The sequence below is a fragment of the Anarhichas minor genome, unplaced genomic scaffold (genome assembly GCF_050575085.1).
Source record: "Anarhichas minor isolate MPS153535 unplaced genomic scaffold, ASM5057508v1 ptg000027l, whole genome shotgun sequence".
Classification (NCBI taxonomy): domain Eukaryota; kingdom Metazoa; phylum Chordata; class Actinopteri; order Perciformes; family Anarhichadidae; genus Anarhichas; species Anarhichas minor.
The window spans coordinates 20,058,023-20,080,301 of NW_027466473.1; the positions used below are offsets into that span (position 1 = coordinate 20,058,023).

The 22,279-nt window shown below is 44.3% G+C and overlaps 1 protein-coding gene across 1 annotated transcript in view; it reads right to left on the reverse strand.

Moving 5' to 3' along the window:
• Positions 1-22,279, reverse strand: part of galnt10 (UDP-N-acetyl-alpha-D-galactosamine:polypeptide N-acetylgalactosaminyltransferase 10 (GalNAc-T10)) — a 73,427-nt gene that overhangs the window by 40,706 nt on the left and 10,442 nt on the right. Inside the window, exons 2-4 of the mRNA XM_076102368.1 lie at positions 9,276-9,378; positions 8,019-8,157; positions 2,282-2,448 (exon numbers count right to left, since the gene is read on the reverse strand). Coding sequence (XP_075958483.1) covers positions 2,282-2,448; positions 8,019-8,157; positions 9,276-9,378 — 409 coding nt within the window. The remainder of the gene's footprint in view (positions 1-2,281; positions 2,449-8,018; positions 8,158-9,275; positions 9,379-22,279) is intronic.

Here is a 22,279-nt window from a genome sequence, read left to right on the forward strand (position 1 = left end):
ACACAAAGTTCACTTCAAGAAAGCATCGCCAAGCAAAGAGGCAAATATAAATCATCAGTTACTCTTTGAGTCAAATAGGAATCGTTTCATTAATTATGATTTGAAAAAGGAGAGAAGAGGCTGTTCCTGCTCCGCAGCGAGGATATAATTACACGACGTAGAGACCGGGTGCTAATTAGCACATCAGAAAATAAAACTGCACAAAAAAAAAAGCATCTCATCAATTGTTTATCTTCTTCGTGTCGGCTGTGAAGTATCAAAACAAAACAGCATCAATTAATGCATAAGGGCATCAGTATTACTGCGGGACAGCAGACAGATTGTTGCTGTCGACATCAGCATGGAGAACAGTGACGGAGTGGCTTTCACGTGTTCTCCTGGTATTTAGATGGTATATAATGCGGCAATGAGGCAATAAAGCATGAACTGTTTTCAACGAAAACTTTATCTTTTTACATCCATTTTCATCCGCTTATAATAAATCTGTTGCCCACAGCTGCTTTCCACTGTATGCGAGCTTCTCCTTCACTTCATTAAGCCACCTGAAGGCCGGTCTGAAGGCAGCGGGGCAGATATATTGATCAATCTGCAGCCTCCCATTAGAGAGGAGCCACACGCCAGAGTGCAGCGATGCAAATGACACCGGGCTGCCAGAAGGTAACCACGCACATCTCTGCACCAATCAGGCGGCTCGGCCACCACGGAGGATTCTGCCTGTTTGGTGAGGGAGACGTGGGATTATACAGAAGCTCGGTGGTCCTGTGCATCGCAGCCTGTTTATACAATTTCCTTTGTGTTTTTTTTTAGTTCATGTTTTATTCTCAAACTCTGCTGTGTCACATTTGAGGATATGATGAGACCCTTCGCAGCAGAACATACTACAGTATTACGCCCGACTTCAGCTGAATTTCCCCTCTAAATGTCAGATTAAATTATTCCTCCACACCCTCTTTTTTCTTTTCTCTCTCTCCGTCTTCATATATCTAGAGTGGAATATTTAATATCTATGGAAATGGGAAAGTGAGCAGGAAATTATGCGTCACACAGCGGCTATATGAACCAGGCGTAATGATGAATATCTTGTTCCATCCTCCGCTCGGACCCCGGCGATAATATTGCACTTGTCCCCCGATTTATTATGCAAGAGTTCAAAGCTGTGCATTAACTCCGGAGTTGGAACTGATTAAAGCGCCCGTGTGAGCACACCAGAGAGAGTGGATCATCCTCTCGCTGACCTCGCTAAAACTGGCGGGGTCACGAGAAGCCCTCATCATCATCACCGCGGGTTCAGAGGTCGCCGCAGTCTTTAGCTCCAAACACGAGCGGTCACGTCGGCTGTGAGGCAGCTCGAGGGGTCGCATTGAAAACTAATCTACAGTCTCACCACGGAAAAAAATATTTAAAAGGAGGGGAAAAAAATAAAAATTATATTTTATATTCAAAAAAAAACAGTGGGTACAGACATTGTAGCTATTACTAAATCTTTACCAGCAACTATTTTGTGATGCTACACACTGCCCCGGACATATTGCTGACACACACTGTAATCGGACAGATATAATTAATGTGTGTTATATTGGCCAAATATAGGTTTATTACAGTAAATGCTCTACAACTCCACCACCACTACTGTCACCTACAGCATGACAAGTGTGTGAGACTCAGTAAACTCTATGAGGAAGAAGTGTCCCACAGTTATTCAGACCTGTTTCAATCCACCTGTGAGTTCACTGAGACACATGCCAACTGTAAGCATGTTTATTTTACTGTCCATCTTTATTTTTTCTTCAATCCTCATTTATTTTGAAGTATCAGTGGTCAATAACAAACTCCCATCAAATCTGAAGTTATCAGCAAAGATCACACACACACACACACACACACACACACACACACACACACACACACACACACACACACACACACACACACACACACACACACACACACACACACACACACACACACACACACACACACACACACACACACACACACACACACACACACACACACACACACACACACACACACACACACACACACACACACCTCGGCAGAAGCTGGCTAATGCTTTTTGCTTTTGAACAGCTCACTATTTGTGCAACAGTCACCGTCAACACTTGCAAACAAATGAGTCAGTGGTTTGTGTGTGTGTGCACGGAAGACGGAGGGAGACAGAGGAAGAAAATACCACTTAAAGTCTCTCTCAAGCCCGTATCGACCGCAGCTGTTCTCGTATATCTGAGTGTGTGTGTGTGTGTGTGTGTTTCCTCTGTACCTTTGTCGCTGAAGTCGTCGACCAGGATGACCTCGGCGATGAGCTGTGGGGGAGAGCGGTTGAGCACGCTGTGAACAGTCCTCAGCAGCGACGACCAGCCCTCGTTGTGGAACGGGATGATGACGCTGGTGTTGGGCAACTTCTCCTCATACAGCTTCAGTTTACAGCTGCAGGGACACATGAGAGCACGCGAAGACATGAGAGAGCACGCGGAGCGGAGAGCGTCATCACGGCCAAATAACAACATTAGATGTTTCGCAGATATTGTGAGGTTGACCATTGGTGCTTTCACAAAATATTCTTAGAATGAGATTTTTGATGTAATCCTCAGTAAAAAGTTAAAGAAAAGCTAGAACAGTCATTAGCCATAATATGATATATAGTCTCATGCATCGATATGATATAGAGATATTGTACCATGCATCGATATGATATAGAGATATTGCCCGGCTCTTTTTTTGATAACTATCGGATTTGTTGTTATTAAATTTGGTACACTTTCACACTCTCCTACAGAATTTAATAACAGATCATAATTTTCTAAGTATAAGTATGAGCACAGGCGGTAAACACCACATGCTTAAGAATAGCATGCCAACATGCTTAAGGTCAGGTGCTAGCATCATGTTAGCATGGGAAACTCCTTCGTTTTCGTTCTAAAATGTTTAACTTGAATATTCCACTTTTTATTTTTCTCAAAAGTACACATGAGGGAGTCTATTCAAACTTGTGGATCCTCTCTATTCATGACATTTCAGCTCTGCAGTCGAGACAACTGCCTTCATGAAACCGTTTGGAAATTAAAGGGAGATTTGGATGCATACAAAAACAACAGCAGCCAATGAGAAGCCAGTCAGTGTTTGACTCCATCTCTTAAGCCTAAATGGTAACATTTACTTTAACCGTTGGCCATAACGCACCCATATAGTTTCACAAGATCATTTTGTGCGATTCATTAAAACTTCCAAATGCTAATTGACGGCGGGGAAGGAAATCTTGTGGAAGCAGGGACGCTGCCCTTTTCTCCAGTCTCTCTCTCTCTCTCGCTCTCTCATCTGTAGAGACATTAATTACTGGATGTCTGGATGTCTGGCTGCCTGAAACTCTCCCCCCCTCTCTTTGTGTCTCTCTGTCCGTCTCTCCGCTGCGTCATTCACTCAGTGATTGAGAGTGAAATGAATGAATGAATGCCGCTGGGAGGTCTGAGCCCACTGACGACTGATGTGACACCCGCTTGTCAGACACCTGTCACTCTGCTGTCACTTTGAGCGATCAAGCGGACACACCTGCTCCCCTCTCCCCTCTTCCCCCATCCAGTGCATCACCCACTGGATGGGGGAAGCATCCAGTGGGTGATTCTCCCATCCACCGGACAGACTCTTCAGACCGTCTGTCCGGTCTGAAGCGTGTAGGAGCTCGGAGGTCCGGAGCGGCCCCGACAAGCTTTTGTCTAGTTGTCTTTTCTTTTTACATTATTTGGTAATGTTAATATGTGTTTCACTTTCAGCACATTCAAAACGCTTCTTTACTGCAACCACAAACAACACCAGCACCGCTGCTCCATATTGATCTGTACTTCTTTACAAAAGTTCTACATTCAATTTGTGTGAAAAGCAGCCCAGGCTAATTTCAAGCTTTGTGTGGATATTTCTCTCATCTTTGCTCCTCTGGGTTCTCTAATGTTAGCGCCGAGAGGAAAGAGGCGATAAATGCACTAATAACTTTCATTCACCCTCCGAATCTCGAAGTGATAACGAGAAAACGCTGCTGACCAGAAGGCATGGAAATCACAAAGTCTCCTTTTTATTGCACACTGGCTCCACAGCCGCATTGCTGCTCCACCTAGGAGCTCACGAAATAAATTAACAGCTGCGAGAATGTGCAAATAATTTGTTGCCATGTATTAATTCTTAAAATGTGCTGCAGCTTGTGCTGTGTGAGGATGCTGGGACAACTTGCAGGAGAGCAAAACGTGGTTGATGGCCGACGCCTCGTAAGGTCGCAGGATGCAGGAGGTTTAAAAATACGAAGGGAGAAATGCGAGAGAACATGAAATCTCGTCCCGGTGAGACCTCGGGAGAGAAAACATTTAAAACCGCTTTCTACATGAAAGTGACGGCGGGGTGAAAAGAAGGTACAGGGAGAGCGCTGAAGGCGGATCTGTGACGAATGGGTTCAGCAGGTCGGAATCTGTTTAGCGGACGATATTTATAGTGTTGCGGGTGTGTTTATTTTCAGTATTTTGTTCTTTAATGAGTCAGAGGAGAGCTGGAAGAAACGCAGCAGTCTGTACTGCAGCCACAGGTCCATACGGCTCATCACGTCTCCACAGCCTGTTCTTCAAACTGGAGGTTTACTGCTGAGATTAACTAGCAACACTAGTGTCTACACGTTAACCCGCTTAACATATTATCACATTAAGGTGTCCACATGCTACAATTTAGAATAATAATAATAACTTTATTCATATAGCACCTTTAATAGCAAAAGCAAGGCAACAGAAAGCTCAACAGTGAGGCCCAACAAAGCACGACAACTACGATACGAGTTAAACACGATAAAACTGTACAATAGATGAAACGAAAATCGATACGATAAAAATAAAATTAAAATAAAGCAGTAAAGCGACGACATCACATAAAAGCCAGTCTGTAAAAATAGGTTCTAAGAAGTGATTTAAAAGAGATTACTGATTCTGCGAGCCTCATCTCGCACCATGTGCACAGGTAACATGGAAACATTAATCAATCCATCCATGACTTTCTCTGCTGCTCATCTGGGTTGCGCTAGCTAAACACGAAGAAGCGGTCCCTAATGGTGTGTTCGCACCAACGGCGAAGCTCATTTTTGCCTAACGTTAGCCGCTACATGTGCCGGAGAGGAGGGGGGGGGGGGGCTTACCTTCATGTAGAAACTTTAATTTAATGGTAAATAGAGAGCTGAGCCTGAGGTTCGTATGCATTGCAGCGAGAAACAAAACAATTATTAGCATTGATCTAAACGTGAGGCTAAGGCTAACAGGAAGTCGCTCATTAGTTTCATCCAGATAGAGGACATGTGGACATTTTAACCTGTTGGTGACGATGTCAGTAGATCTCCAAAATGATTAGGACTCCCCCTCTGGAGGAACAACATGGTCAACAAACACTGGTTAGACTTCTATGAAATGCGCTCTAACTGACTGCAGTGCCCAGGCGATGATTCCCAAAGTCTTTGGTCACCTTCCCTCTAGTGCCGCCATCAGTTCAAAACGTCGATCTCTACGCAAGAAACGTCAAAATGTAATCGGCGGTTCTCCATTACATTTACTTGCACGATGAACTGGAGTACAATGAATATTGCGTTAACTGCTGGTCCTCGCTGACAGACGTAGTACAACAAGACTTTCTGCTTCCATCATCGTCACTATTCCTCCTGAGGAACCCCTCCATGAAAACATCTCCCTCGGCTCCAGAACACACGTCTATCAGTTCTTCACACCTTGGCGCGCATAGGGGGACATCAGTGACATTGATAATTGCTGTCAAGAACACGGTTTAAAAGTACATGGGTGTTGCATGCTGTGTAGTCAGCTTCTGTCGGCAGAGAGCTGCACGTCTCCTGTGAATAGACCGGGCAGCTTGTTAATTGGAACCATTGTTCCGAACAGTGCTTGTTGTAATGAGTTGGGACAGATCCAGCGTGGAAAAATTAAAGGTGTAAACAAAGCTATGAGTGGGCTTTGGTGTTGTCCTGTTGGTCACTGTCGTCCCGGCTCAACTGGCGAAAGATGACACAATCTGGGTTTTACAGGGTAATTCATTATTCGCCTCTCATTTGTCATATTTGGTGCTTTTAATGCCTGGAAGAAAGCCATATGAAGGCATAGTTGTCTTTTGGATATTAAAACACATGAATATGTTGTGTTTTTAAAGCTTTGTATGTAGTCATTTTTGCTTCCAAGTCGCGCCTTTCTAGTCTTTCTAGACCACTCAAAGTGCTTTGCCCTAGATGTCAACATTCACCTACACACTTTCATACGGCGCACTGGTGGCAGAGGCTGCCATGCAAGGTGCCAACCTGCCCATCGGGATCTAATCTAAATGCTCGTATAGAACAGCGGCTCTTCTGATTAGTGGGCGACCTGCTCCACCTGCTGAGCTCCTGAGTTTTTGTCTCACAGCAGTCGGGTCCATTTCATGTCCACGTTTACAGCTTTGAAGACAATTCTAAAGGCACTTTGCACTTCACAAAAGAGGCCTAGTCAAACTGTGACATAATAAAATAAATGCATGTAGTCGTGCCCACATTTCAGCTCTCTCTCTCTCAAAATCATCAGAAAACTCAAAACTGTTGCCGCTATTTGACTTCCTGTCTCCTTCCCTTAATTAAAAAAACAACAGATTTCCCCGGCCAGTCCTGCAATCAGGCTGGCCTCTCGTTCAATAGTCAACCTTATTTTTGGGGAACAACAACCATCTGTCACAAAGTGCTGGGAGTCTGCAGGTTTTCAATCCAACCAAAGGCTGCAGCAGGTGATTCATTTTCTTTCCTCTCAGGTTGATGGAGTGCCAATCTGTGAAAGAACCCGCCGCGGTCTTTGGCTGGAATGAAAGGCTGCAGTGTCTCGGCCCTCTGCGGCCCGGTTCCTGCCCCCGATTCAGATGAAACTGCTCATACAAAACTCAGAAGATGTATTTCTTTGTAGAAGAGCGGCAGTTGTGCCTGAGGCTACTGGGCACTTTGCTGGAAATTCTAAAAAAAGGAAGTGCTATTTTTGTTTGGGCGCCGTTGCACAGTCCATAAAAATGATTGATGTGGCCGATTGACATGGGATGAGAATCGCCAACATGGTTCAGTTGGATATGAACTGAAAGAGATAAATCTCTAGCCTCTTTTTTCGGCCGCAGGAACTTTCCCCAGAGACTAGGAACCTTTAGAGGAACTCATTGCGTTTCGACCTCAGGGACCAGGGTCTAAACTAAGTTCCGGGGACATTTCACGCCTTACAACGTGCATCAGTAAATACTATGAAGCAGTAAATGCCGTCGCAGTGAGACAAAACCTTTGTTTTTTTTATTCTACATGATTTTCAGATGAAACGGGCGGGCACACCAAACAGCAACCCCCGTCTCTTTATACTGATATGGAAACATGGACAGCAATGGGCTGAAGGGGCCTTTTAGTTACTTGAAAAGTTGTCTAAAATGACCGGAAAGATACGAAAAAATACGGCTTTACTTGTCATTTATTGTATATCAAATAATCTAAAATCAACTCTGGTGATGGAGTCATGGTTAAAAATGAGAAGAGGTGCTTTTGTAGCTTTATGTATAGTTAATCATCAGCATGACATTTGTATCATACTGTCAGCTAAAGGCTGACCAGTAAATCAAGAGTTCTTCAAAACTAATATCGAAAGTTCTTGCAAATCTGAAAAGGACCTTTCTAGTTTACCGTCACTTTAACAAGCAGGCCAGTATAGTAACGGCTGTGCTCTAATATGTAAGTGCACTTATGACTCTGAAGACACGCCCACTTGCAGGAACCCTGAAGAAGTACAGGGATGCGAGAGTCTGCTTGGTCCAATTTAAGACATTGTAAACATAAGAAGGTCTTTGAAGTGTCCAAAGCTCTGTTCTTTGGTCCCTGAAGTTCAAACTGTCCACACCTACATGTAAATCTTAACACTTTGTCTCTCGCTCTCTCTCTCTCCACCGTCTCCCTCCCTAAACAAACACACACCCACACGACTCACTTTGGATGGCGGATGTCCGACAGGGAGCGGTTGAGGGAGATCCGGTCGCTGACGTAAATGTTGAAGCCGTTCTCTCTGTAGGCCTGGTCCACCCGGTCAGAGTCCGTCAGCGGGAACGCTTTCCCCTGTTCGCCGTTACCTGAATCAAACACACAGATTTCACTCTGAAGAAGACGTACACCACCTCACTGTATCTCCTCTGCAGATATACTGTACAGCAGTCATCAAAAGTCTACACACCCTTCAGAAGTGTATCTAACTTTAATCGTTTGGAGTCAAAAAGAAAGGGAAATAAAACCCATTAGATTCCCACTGTCATTAGGAAGAGAAGAAGAAGAAGAGGAGGAGATTTTGGCTCTTGAGGGTGAACACAGATCAAAGACTCAACAAAAATCCCATCATGTGGAGAACGGACCGTCAACCTTACTCCTACAGGAGGAAGACACATCTCGAGACTTTTGAAAAGACATCTGAATGCCAATATAAATGGAATATATGGTCAATTTCATCGTTGGAAAAAGAAAGAAAATAAGAGCAAAAAGTGACATGTCATGTTAAAAAATGAACTGGAAATGCATAGAACAAAAACAAAAAAGGTGGGTAAAGAACACAACACAATGTCAAGTTGTAGGTTAAAGCTGCAGTTAAAATGTAACAATATGAAACAGATTTGTTTATAACCCTGGTCTGTATGAATCAAAGGAGGAACAAAGCCGCTGATGAAATGAAAGTCAACTCTAATGGCTGAATTGCTTGAGAAGGTTTTTATACATTTGCACAGTTCATCTTGTTTCATTTATTAAAAAAGGAGAATCAGGCATCTGCGCTGGACACTCACAGAACAAAAACTTTCATTATCATTCACAGACACACGTGTTTCATTATGAAATGATCTACTTCCTCTTCTAAAAAGGTAACACGTGTGGAAAATAACTTTTCAGGGATAAACCCATTCACACTCATTCACACTGTTTGTACAAAGGCTGATTTCCCTGACCAGAAAATAAAACTGAGTTGGTGATGATTGCAGCAGATATAAACTGTATTTGTGACAGCCGAAATGCACTCAGTGCAGAGATTTACACCGCTGCTGCAGAGCGGAGAGCAATAAGACCCCGAGAAGGAAGAGGAGAACGTAAATGCCTGAATCTTTCTTCGGGTTTATGGGATTTTGCATAACTGTGAAGCTTGTGTGCATGATGATTATGTATGTATATTCGTTGACAGAGGAGGGACTACGAGGAAGTCATGACCTACCGGATCGGGAGGCGTCTCGTTTGATTGCTTCATAGTCGTGCCAGTCTTTCCTCCGCACGCCGGCGCGTCCCACCGGAGCGTCCTTCGCCAACCGGTTGACCCCCTGTGGACACACAAGAGCACGTTTAAAGGACCATACCAGATGTTTGTTGCAGTAGATCAAATATGCACATGTACATTTCTGCACTGTCCAAAAACCTCATAGATCTTTAAGGCATAACAAAGCTTTGTGGCACCTTGCATGGTAGCCCCTGCCATCAGTGTATGAATGTGTGTGAATGGGTGAATGATATAATGTAGTGTGGAAGTGATTTGAGTGGTCTAGAAAAGCTATACAAGTACAGTCCATTTTACCTTTAAATTTTGGAAATTATTATTGTTAACCTCAAAAATCTGTCTGGAAATGTAGAGTATATTAGATGTTTTCTTCGCTAGCGATTAGCTTCTGAATGCAGCACTGTTTTGCAGCTGTATCTCAAGTACCAGATGTGTGAGACTTCCCCACCATCTCAAATACTTGCTCAACGTACAGAGAAACGGTCAGCAGTGATGTAAAATACACACAACTTGTAAAGCCACCGCTGTGCACCTTAAAGAACCGCTACCACAGTCATACAACAGTGCAGCACACACACAATACGTTTTTCTTCCAGCTACTCTGTCAGCATCAGTGTCAGCCGAGAGATGTCTCCCAAGCACCAGGCTCTCACTATCCAACAGCGCTGTGCTGAGAGTTTATCCACAGAAAGTGTGCTCTTCTATTTCATGCTTGACGATCCTGTGAGGAGAATATCAATGGTGTGACGCACGGCTCCGCGGAGGCCTTATGTACACAAGCGCACACACACACACACGCATACCGACAGACACGCTGCGGCTCAGTATACAAAAGGCAGAGGCCGTTTCTTCTTCTACTCAGTCATTCTACACATCGAGCGACTTTCAGTGACTCGGCATCGTGAATTACAGGATCACAGCACAATGGAGAAATAATTAGCTTGATGGGAGGAGGCAATTAGTGAAACACTTAAATACAACTGGCACCACTGACTGCATGAAATATTGGGAATTATTAATCAGACTGCTGGCTTAGAGGAATGTGACACTGAATAACATTAACTGTACACACACACACACACACGTGGTTTGAGGACTCTTGGTGGGTTTGGGATCGTCTCGTACTTCAATCCCTTTGTGGATCGAGTTTGAGACCCCGACAGTGAAGACTTTGGTGGATGAGGAAATCCTGGCTTGGTTTTAAGGTTACGGTTTGAGTTAAAGTAGGTGTCCATTATCAGGATTTAATGGACGATAGGGAGGCCATTAATTCACAATTATGGACACCTCGAGCAAGGGCATTATCCCGCTTCCACTTCCAAAGAAATTAACAAAAAAATAAGACAGTTAATTTGTATTTCAATAAGGCAGCAACCTCCTCATTCTGAAGAGAGAAGCAAATGCAGAAGTGCCTTAAACGTGCATTCTTCTTAATGGCCAGTAGGGGACTAAAAAGATGAGAAAATGACTACTTCTCACTTGATTTATTACCTCAGTAATAAACAAGAGTGATGAACATGAGTTTATGGTCTCAATCTCTAGTCTCAAGTCTTCTTCAATACAGCGTGATGTTCATTTAGTACATTATGGTCCATTTAGAGTCAGATAGACCATAAAGCAGAGTATGCTTTAGGGCGGGGCTACCTTGTGATTGACAGGTCTCTACCAGAGCGTTGTCCGGTCTGAGAGTCGTCCATTTTTTCGTCTCAGCACTTTAACTATTTCTCAGTGTGTTTTCATTTCATGAAAGTAAATTTCAACCTTTTTTGGTCGCCTAAATATGTCTCGTCAGCATTCGGTTGTACTTAGCTCCACCCTCTCGTGTCACTTCTAGTTGCAAAAAAACAAAAAGATGTCGACAGCCAAAATGGCTCGAGGTTTAAAATCGATAGACCAACAACCAATGAGTGACATCACGATGACTACGTCCACGTCTTTTAGACAGTCTATGATTTTCATTTTCACAATCATGCAATGGAAATGTTCCCTACTCCAGTAAATAGGACTGACCTTACATACAACTTGGTATGTAGTCTGCTCAAACATCTGTTCACACAGTAGCATTGTAGGGACTCTCGTCCCATTTCACACATACAGCAGTTTGCATAGACGGAGTGGATTGGCTTAAATATTTTAGCCATCTGAATTTGACCTCACTTAAAACCCACACTCTAAAACATACTTTATCGATAAAGGTTCTTTTTTTGTAGTCTCATTCTCTTTGAACAAAAGCTGTTTTTATGCCTTGGTAAAAGCTCCAGCCTGAATGTATTAACCTATTATTCTGGCCTCAGCTGAGACACAGAGATGGAGGCAGATATAAAAATGTATTCTGCACTTCTTCCTCTCTTCTTTTCCTCCTCACCTCTCTCCTTCACCCCCTCCGCCGCTCTCCTTCTCCTCTTTCCGTCACAGGCAGATGCCCTCAGTGTGTCATACAAGGACTTGACAATCAGCAAGAGTCCATCTGTGCAAATTTATACTAAAAAATAAGCGAGATTGTGCCGCCCCATTTCCCTCCGATTACAATTTCCGCGCACGTCGCCATGATATTCCTCTGGGGCTTTTTCTTTCTTGCTGCTCAACGAGACCTTGAAAAACAAGACAAGGAGAGAGGGAAACTTTCCAGCTAATGTGTGCACATGTTTAGTTTTGTGGAAGCAGAACGGGGGCGGGCACTGAACCTAAAGGAAGTTATTCAGACTGACAGTCAAAGAGGATGAGCATGAAAGAGACAGAAGAAATCTTGAGGAACAGATGGAGGATGCTACCGCTTGTGTGTAATAACTGTGGGGTAAGACAAGTAAGAGCACACTCCCCCTCGATAGCCACCTGACTTAACTGAACTAATTGTGAATGCACTCTGGCTGAAAGACTGTACTAAAGGCTCAAAATGAACTCAATTAACCAGAGAGAAGCTGCTGTTTAGTTATTCATTGAAATAAAGCTCGTGGGAATGCCAGTAGCTTTGCAGGTATTTTTAAATAAACTAAAGAACTGGACAAATTGAAATATTGACCGGCTGATGAAACTAAAGAGTTAGAGGATGGCTGAAGTTATTACAATCCTTCCTGAAGGGAAAATGAATCACCACATCTGTGCCAAATAGCAGTGCGTCCAATAACTGTCCCTCCAAAAGTGATGAACGGACCAATCGTCAGACTGATAGTGCTACAACCCCAGCATGGCTACAACAGCTACACCCGAGGCTCATCTTATTCTATTATATAAGACAAAGATTATGGGGCCATGCTAGCCGCTCTGTGAGGCTGTATGTAGGCACAGTGATGCTTTGAGCTACATGCTAATGCCAGCATGCTGCCATGCTCTTAATGACAGTGCTAACATGCTGATGTTCAGCAGGTATAATGTTTAGCGTGCTCACCGGGACGTTTGCTAATTAGCACTAAAGACAAACCACCGGATGAGGCCGACGGGAATGTCATCAGTTCTGCGAGTATCGAGTCATTCTGGACTCATGGCGGCATCAGATTAAAAGTCAGCGGATTACAATTCATCCTGAGGTCATGGTTGTGTAAGCAGCAATCCCTCCAGCAGAGACATCAAGTCAGTACCGAGGTGACGGGTCGACCGACAGATATTGCATCCATAAGAGTCATACCTCTACTGTAGAGAGCAGTCTTGGATAATAATAACCAGATGGTCTGAAATAAAGCAGCCCAAGGCAGACGTTTCATTACAAGCCATAAAAGGCCTGTGAGGGGGCAAAAAGTACCAATGAGAGCTCCAACTAAATATTCAGATTTGTTTTGCTGCTCAGTAAAATACCCACATCAAAGTGGACACAGGGGACGGAGCAGTGGATCCACAGGATGGTGTGTTGTTCAGTTGTGTAAATTCATCACGAAGACACACGATGTGTGAAGAAATGTTGAATGTTAAAGGATTAGGGATGTTAATAATGAAATGTTTGATTAACCGTTAATCGACAATCATTTAAAAGAATAGCAAAAATAGCATCCCCAAAAAGAACATTTTTTGTTTACTATATGAACTCCGCAGGGTTACTTTAATTGTGTTAAATGAGTGCAATGCAGTAAAAGTATTAGAACCCGGTGCACCTCAGCCAGCTGGTACTCGCTCCGGCCCAGAGGAGGCATCGACACGGAGCTGGAAACAAGGCAGTACCAAACAGAATCATCCGTTTCTGGGCTGTACGGCGGAGCGCCGCCTTCCTCTCCTCTGCTAATCACCGTCATCAGAGGGCCGAGGCTCCATGCAGCCACAAACTCATTTCACTCTGGGCACTTTTCCGCTCTATTAATATTCGAGACACAGCACAAACACACCGATAGGACGAGAAAAACCACACAGGCCCTGCCTTCACTATCCAGCGTGCTCTCATTAACCGGCGGGCCCACCAAAAATGTCTCGCAAATGACACGGCAAAAAAACAGAAATGTTATGTTAGCGTAACAAATACTCTTCCTACAGTGGAGGAGCAGCGAGAGGAAGATGTGGGCAGAGCCGAGAGGACGGGGACGTAACTCGTGCCACCTTGCAGTGCGAAGCCTCGTTAAATTTAATGAAGCCTTTTTAGTAGTCTGTTTAACTCATGACAAGGGGGCCACATGTCAGTCAGTGTTTGCACACGGATCCACAACAGACAGACTCAGGGTGTCCGTTAACAAATGTGCGGCTGTATGTACAGACACACTAATCTACCTAGAGCGAGGGATCGGCGGTGTCGAAATTCAGGAGCGGCCTCCTTCAAAAGGGGACACATCACGTGGCGATGAACCCCCGGACATCACCTCCACATTAGAGTTTGGTAGATCCCCTGTGTTGCTGCTCCAGTCCGGTGTAAAAGATTAAAGTGGTTTGGGTTTTCTGCTAACTGGCGTTTGTGATTATGACACGTTCTGGCGACTTAAAAATAATTGCCGAGATCAGCATTATGTTGCAACTTGTGTTCAGCATCAGTAATAAGCAATATGACAAGGTGATTAAGATAATATGTTTGTTTATGAACAGAGCTACTACTGTCTGACAGGTCTTGTGCAACTTACTGGCGAGGTTGAGTGTGCGGTTGATTGAGAAAGAGAGAGTGTGAGTGTGTGTGTGTGTGTGTGTGATGGTGAGCATGTAGTTAGCAGTAAGGTCGAAGCTGTGAACGTAGCTGTGCAGTGTGTGCACACTTTGTGTCGGTGAATAAATGCTACATCTGAATGGGATTAGCCCCGATGTTAGCGACAATTTGGGCCCAGGCTCACTTAAGGTGGACAAGATATTCCTATTTGAGTTACAAGCAGGGTTTGGGTGGAGCGTCTGATGAGCATGACAGTATACCGGTCTAGTCCGGTGTTTGGCTCAACATAAAACCAGTCTGAATGTTTTTTCTACACTGGTCCAACCTCAGTGCAGTCTCTCATATAAGACATTACTTCCTGTTGCTCACATGAAGAGTTACAGAAATAGCTCAGTCGAGAATGAGAAAAGAGAACTGGAGAGAGAAGTTCAAACCCCGGCTCAACTCAAAACAGCCGACCAATCACAGCAGGAAGTTCAGAAAGTTACAGGAATGGACGGTAGATACTGGAGCAAGTGTTATTGCTATTGATACCTGGAGTTTAATACATATTACAAACCGACTCAGAGCAGAGGTAAGACTAGCTGTCAGACTGGTGTGACCATGGGGTGAGGTGTTACATAGTTGTATCTGCTAGCCAATCAGAAACAAGTATTTTCCGTGGCCTTGGTATGACGTGAATCAATGTACCAGTGACCATCTAAACGTCTACACCTGATCATTAAAATGTGTAATTTATTCGTCACGCCCTAAGAGTTAAGTGTTAAGGCTCTAAGAGTGAATGAAACCATTTGAATGCAAGAAGCAAGCGGCCATTGCGTAAAAAGATTACGGTATAGTCGAGGACTCATTTGCACTACGACACATCCTGTCTTCAACTGTGGAATACACCTGAATTAGGACATTGTGTGTGTGTGTGTGTGTGTGGGGGGGGGGGGGGGGGGGGGGGGGGGTCTCACTGAAATCACAGTGAGACACTGGTCCATCACTTTTCTCCCATGGTGAGGGATTTGCAGATTATGAAGAGCCTCTCTGAAACGCTGGCTGCCTAACCTCATTCCCATGCTGCTGTGGTCTTCTGTTAATCTGCCCAACAGCAGATTACGTGTGCTGTTCAGTCAGATAGGTTGGGATTGGTGCTGCTGCTGTGGGTTTAGGCTCTCGGCAGCTGTTGTGGGGCATCGCGCGGTAATACCGCACAGACGGGGGGGAAGTTGCTTCCTCCATTTGGCACGCTTTCTTTGATTCTAAGCTAAAGAACATCTAGTCCACCTTAATGTCACTGCCCGCTCCATCTCCTCTCCGTAGTTATTCTTTCGCTACCCATCATCAGCTGCACAGCCCGTCTGTTCGAGCTACCGACATCTTCTCTCACGAAAGCCGAGTCATTAAAGTAGAAAAATGTGTGTTCTGTAATCTATGTTAATAGATGCCGTCCGGCTAAAGAGATGAACAGAACAGCGTCCTTGGCTTTGCTTTAGCTGCATTCAGGCCCGCTGTACTGTAAGGTCACCTCAGGCGAAAATCATGTGCAAGTACGAGCTGGCTGCCAGAATGTTGTCAGAGCGGCGTGTCTTTTATAAAAGGTACAGTGCCCCAGTAATGTTGCTGTCACCCATGAATGATCACCTTGAAGTTGCTGGTGAAAGGAAGGAGGGAAATAAGAGCTTTTGCAGAGTAATACAAGAGTTTTTTTCCGTCTCTTCTCTAGTTTACAATTTCATTTTCTTGCCCGCTGCCTGTCACCTTCAGCATTTAGGCTTGAATGAAGCCCCGAGGTCTGGAGCAGACACCCGCATCAGGTGCTGACTGTGGTCTCCTTATTGCTCACAAAATTGTTCTGCTGCAGAACCACAAAATGTCCGTTTTACGTCAACGCCTGCTTGTTGCAGCGGCCCTAGAACTTCTGTTGCTCGCAGACTTTTTAATGCACATAACTTCTTCTGAATTTGGTTTTAGGTTAAAGACGGAGAGCAGCGCCGCCTAAAGGCCCAGTTCACAACATCCCACTTCCATTGCATGCATGCTCTCCAGGTAGGGAAAAGAAAAGACCACGGAGAAAATATGGCCTTGAAATTTTGGGAATGCGTTACCGATCATTTAACACCCCCCATCACTTACATAGAGTGGGAAGCATGTATTAGGAAGTGATCTCCTGAACAGGAGGCATGATTACAGCAAGGAAAAACTCGTTTGACACTTAGTTGTAGCTGATTGAATTTCATACAACGCTGCACTTTCATGCAAACAAAATGAAGATAAACCCATATTCTGGGTTGCCTTCGGCATAGTGGAAGATGTGGTGTATTACCAGCGGAGCAGTGTGTCCGATAAGAACAGAGCTGCCCACTCGTTCTCAGAGGAGGACCAGTCTGACCACAATACTCCGCCTCTTTCTGAGAGTCGACAAGACGCTCGGAGTGACAAGAGCAAGCTTTTCCTGTTCTTTTCCCTTTCCCTTCCTGTTTTGTCAGATCACAGGCGGCTCCACCTCGACCCACCTAGAGACACGATTACCTGTCCTTCCTATTCCACCTCACCTCCCCTTCTGCTCCTTCAAGTCAACTTGCCCCGGCCTTCCTGGCTCGTCTCACAGAAACTTAAGCTGAAGCTAATAATCCTCCACCACCACACCGGTCACAGACCCAACAAGCTGCTGATCAGACTGTAAAACTAGGATGAATCACGGCGTAGCGTCCACAGCGCTTTGCTGACGAATGGGTCATCTTTTACACAGCAGTGCGATGCCTCATTGCCCAAAATGTGGACTTTTCTCTGATACCGACTATATGTCTCCGGCAAAGAAGTCCAACTGAAAGCAGGAAAACATTTATTTTCAGATAAATACCAATCCGGGTGTGATCATTCAGACGGTAGAGAACTAGCAGAGACACAGAGAAAAAAGTAAACACGCAGCAAAGTCAAAAGGGGCAAATGAAAGGAAAAGAAAAAGAAGAGTCTTCTGCTACTTGGCTGCTGAGGTTGAGGATCTCCTGGGGGAGATAGAGGCGCCGAGACCTCCCTGGATGAGGGGCCCAGCGGGGCGCGCCGTACAGGAGTCATTACCCACAGCTCTACTGCGACCGCAGATACCGGGCAGAGGGCTGGACAAAGGCCATGACAGATGGCTGCTCCTCCGCCTTCTGCAGGCACACAACTGTGCTTAATTCTTGGACGCTTGACACAGACACAACTAAATCCTGGCAGTTTCTGAGACTTTCATGTTGTGTGAACAGTTTCACCCATGGCGGGCTGTTTATTCTGCAGGAAAACAGCGAGTTGGTGTTCATCTCGACTGCCATCGATGCAAACAACAGCACTTCACTTATATTAGTCTAACTCCTCACCACACAGTTTTAAAGCACGGTGCATTAATAAAGAGGAGAAACAATAATCTCCTACTTGCCGTACAAGAGGAATACGAAACTTGGACAGATGTGTGGCACACCGTTATGCAGGACATTCAACGTTACACCGTGACGCTTCAGTTCAAAATTTAATTTTAAAAGGTGGCCTCGTGTGATGGATGGGTAAGGGGCTTTAGCGGTAATTTCTAACCGATGCCATGATCACAGCTTCCACTGGCTTATGTCCAAACCCATCTGAGCGAAGTGCTGTTCAAATAAGCTCCATACTATCATGTCTGAGGGAGAGGAAGCAGGGAGGTACTGTACGGGGGCCATTAAGTACTGCCGGACGCCAAACCCTCTCTAATGTCACCGTGGTCTCTGGATCTAAATGCTTCGGGTCAATGTCGGGTCGAGGCACAGAAACAATGTGACCTGAGTATCGTGAGTAATGCCTCCAGGGACGCCGCTCTGTAACGACTGCCCTCGTGAAGAGGTCAGCAAAGGGAGGCAAACACTAGAAGTAGAATATTTCCATCCACCTGTTCATCGGGATTTTGTGTAATGTCTAGTGAAGGGAAAAAAGGAGAAACCTCAGAGGAATCGCAACAATGGATCCGTCTTCCCAAACAGACAAACAACAGGGCTCGACACTAAGGGTTGCCAGGTTGTATATGGGAGAGTTATGTTGGTCCGTGAGAGGGGATTCAGCTGTCTAAGCAAGACGGATTGCAGGTCATCTCTGAGAGTAGAGATGATAGACAGTGTTGATGCTGGTGTCACTTGGAGGACCCACAATCCAAGGCGTCAACGCTGACGGGCCAATGGATCCGTGGTGCGAATCAGCACAAAAGGTCCAGAAACACATCATCTGAAGGGACAGAACGGATGAACAAGCACTCGGTGACTATCTGTGGACAACATGGCCAACAGATGCACTGCTGCAGGAACTGAGGGTGGACACGCTGACAGAATTTGAATCTTAATTGTTATCAGTTTATCAGATAAAACACAAACTACAAGGAATTTCTGTAATAAATAAAGCTTCCATCTTAGATTCTCATTTTAAAGCCGACATATAACAGTATAATATCTTTATGAGATGCTAATCCTTGCTTCTTGATGATTTTATGTTTACTTTTATAAATTAAATGTCTTTTGAATTTGTGTATTGAGGTGAGATACCTTCTATAAGCCCCGGCAGGTTTACTAATCTCAGTTGTGTTTCTGCTGCTTTGTTTTATTGAGCAAAATCAATCTCAAAACGTCTCGATTACTCCAAATGTAAGGGGACTAAAAACAGCAATCATATTTTCTGTTTCAGCCACCAAAAGCGGATGGCCGATCGCAGGCCAAGCAAACACTTTATTTAGTGTCGAGACCTGGACACAGATATTTCTCACCAATTTAAGACAATTCACAAGCTAAGCAGTAAATCGAAGAAGTTGACTGATCGATGCAGAAAATCATTGACTTGCAGCTTATAGCCAAAGAAAAATGTGAAAACACTTGGCTGGTCACTTATTCTGCTATTATGTGAACACCATTTTCCCAGTTAACCCCGTCATCTGCTCTCTGTTTCCCCTCCCTCAACCTCCTCCCTCCGGCTCCCTCTCTGGATGCAGAACTCAGAGCCTCGTCTCATCCCGTCGCTGCAGCGTGGGAGGCCGTGCGCCGCCGAGGGGACGGAGGACAGATGTGGCTTACATAAAGATCTGCAGAATCAGTGATCTCAGTGGCCCTAATCCTACCAGCATCCCTCCATACATCTCCCTACGGCTGCCTTGTCGTGCTGTGCCAAGCCGTACTGTGCCGCGGAGAGCCAGAAGGCCCGCCGCTACTTTTCCAGCGTTGGTTTTGGAGGGGGAGAGTGAATCAATGAGCTCAGCGGCGAGAGCTTTTACAGCTCCACTGGAAGGCAATTATCAACATTCGTCAGCGAGGAGACAATCGGGCCACGGGATGATAGCTCGGGGGTTCAGCTGACAACGGTCTAATACGAGAGAGCATTATGTGACGCAAAGTGGGCAGAGAACTGTCAGAAAGACCCTCATTCAGTGGCTGCTTCATAATAATGCAACAACATGCTGTAAATCCACCAACGTGCTTCAGCCGGCTGCCTCCCATCACCGCTGGGTACAGGAGATTAATGACCAGTGCAGGTTTTAACTGGGCAGCGAGGAAACCCAACAACAGAAGCAGACATGACTCATTCAAGATTAGAATTAAGAAGAGGAGCTGCATTTAAAAGCCATGTAGATTGTTTTTTATTTGTCTGTATGCGATACTTCTGCTGCTACGCATGTCCGAGGTTTGGTGGTCATCTTAAATCAACATTAGAGCCAGCTACTCCATGCTTTTATCGTCCCCTTATCAATATAGAACAGGCTAATCTAAGCTCAGTGGTCAATTTAATAGCCTTCCAGAGCTTTCAGCCACACCTCACAGGCTTCACTTAGCAAACGCTTCTTATGCCTTTAGTGTGTTTTATCGGAACTACTTTTCAGTCTCTATGAAAACTTTGAACACCAGCCCATAGTTTTTTGGAAAGTCATGCTCCTCTTGAGGTTTTTTATATGTTTTGATTTAGACAAATGAAATACCATTGACCATTATATTGGGGTGGTACAGATGCTTCAGAGGCTGTACCATCAAGGCTTGTGCAAATAAATCTGCATGGCTATGTACCTCTAACGGTAAATATATATTTAAAAAAAAGCTTTTGCTCTTTGTAATCCGGAAGAACTGCCGCTTGAAGAAACACGGTCAGACATTTACTGCAATCAGTTAGTAGGTCGATAAAAAACACAATTACAGGGCAGTGTTTGTACTCCAGAGATCTCAGGAACAATTAACATTTTGAAAAGGTTGTACAGAATCCGGTTCCCATTACCTCCAAAACATTTGGTTTGTCCAAGAAGGCCACGACAGCGGTTTTCAGAGAAATGAGACTGGAGAATGGTGTGATAGCAGCAGCAGCTCAAAAGCTAAAATATTCACCACACCCACGTCTGAAAACACTCACTGACCCTCTTTGACCCTCTTCCCAAAGGGAAAAGACTCCACATGAATGGGCTCCTTTCATTCCATCAAAATCTAATCTTTGGATTTTTTTTTTTCTTTCCTTCGACTCTTTTTGGAAGTTTGAACTGCTGCTAGTACAATTAGAAACATGTTGACACTGGTGACATCTCCAGTCCTTTCATTGGCAGCGCAGTTGCATCTTAGAGCAGCTAAGTCTGCGAGTTATTTTCCCCTCACCATGACGTGCTCGTCAGGAGCTTAATTTATGCGTCCGTCACACATTGGGAGTTGAAAGCAACTACTACAAATCACATTTACACAAGCAGCGATGCAAGTGAGTCACCAATTAGCCGCGTGCGACACATTTCCTAGAAGGCCGACATCCACCACTTCTATAGAAATTAGTTCTTAAGGTTAAATACGGCTTTTAATGGCAGTTTAAAGATAGCAGAAAGGTCGCTGCCTGCACAGTTTGAGTGTAATATGCAAACACTGCAATGTGGGGATAGGAAAACGTTTTAAAGGCGATGATATATTTGATTAACATTTCATACAGCAGCTTCACAAATGGACATGGAATTGGATCAGACTCAACAGAACTCCACTTAAGTGTTTACTGCAGGTCTATTGCATGTTGTTTCTGTTACTATGGCCACCATTTGTACTCCACATCAGTACCATTCTTCCAAGTAACTTTGGTACATTTCTTGAATAACCCTTAACATACACAACAACACCGCGGCTTAAAATCTCCTCCACGGTGTATTTCAAAGCTCAGGCGGTAATGGTAAATGGCGGCAACGGCATCCCAAAGTCAATGTTAACTGTCAGTTATCTTTTTACTTTCTTATTGTCATCTAGAGTGGTTATTTGCTGACAACATGCAATTCAAATGAAAAGGAAATAAATGATTGTAACTTTATTTAAATACTTGATTTAATTAAAAAACTAAATCTTGGCATCAGTAGTTTTACTTCTGCATCATAAGCTGCGTAGAGCTGGAAGTGAAACAGGTCGTAATACCCTCTCTCTAATATGCTAAGCTAAATATAGCAATACAATAAAATTAGTCCCGCATGCTAACTTTTTTCATAACAAAAAAAAGGTTGTTAAGAAATGACACAGTTGAGCTGAGGCTTAAAAAAAAAGGACAAAATTAAACACAGCGTACAATATACGATAGCTTACTGTCCAATACATCCAATAAATAAAGAAACAGAGAGGTAAAACACTCAAATACCATGCTGCAGAGGAAGAAAGACATTTTTTAAAGCCAGTTCCACTAATAAATAAGCTTTATTTCATGCTGATATTAGCCACTGCACCACCCACACATTGTCAATCCAAGCTCCCGGGACCGTATTCAGCAAGGCCACGCATGAACAAGCGCTCCTCTCTTTGTTCAAGTGTGTCTGGATCCAAGGTCCACCCTGCTCTGTATTTGCTGACTCGGAAAAAAGCAATCAAGGAACAATTCAATCTAATAACATCAGAGAGCACAGCTGACGTACAACTGATAGTCAATG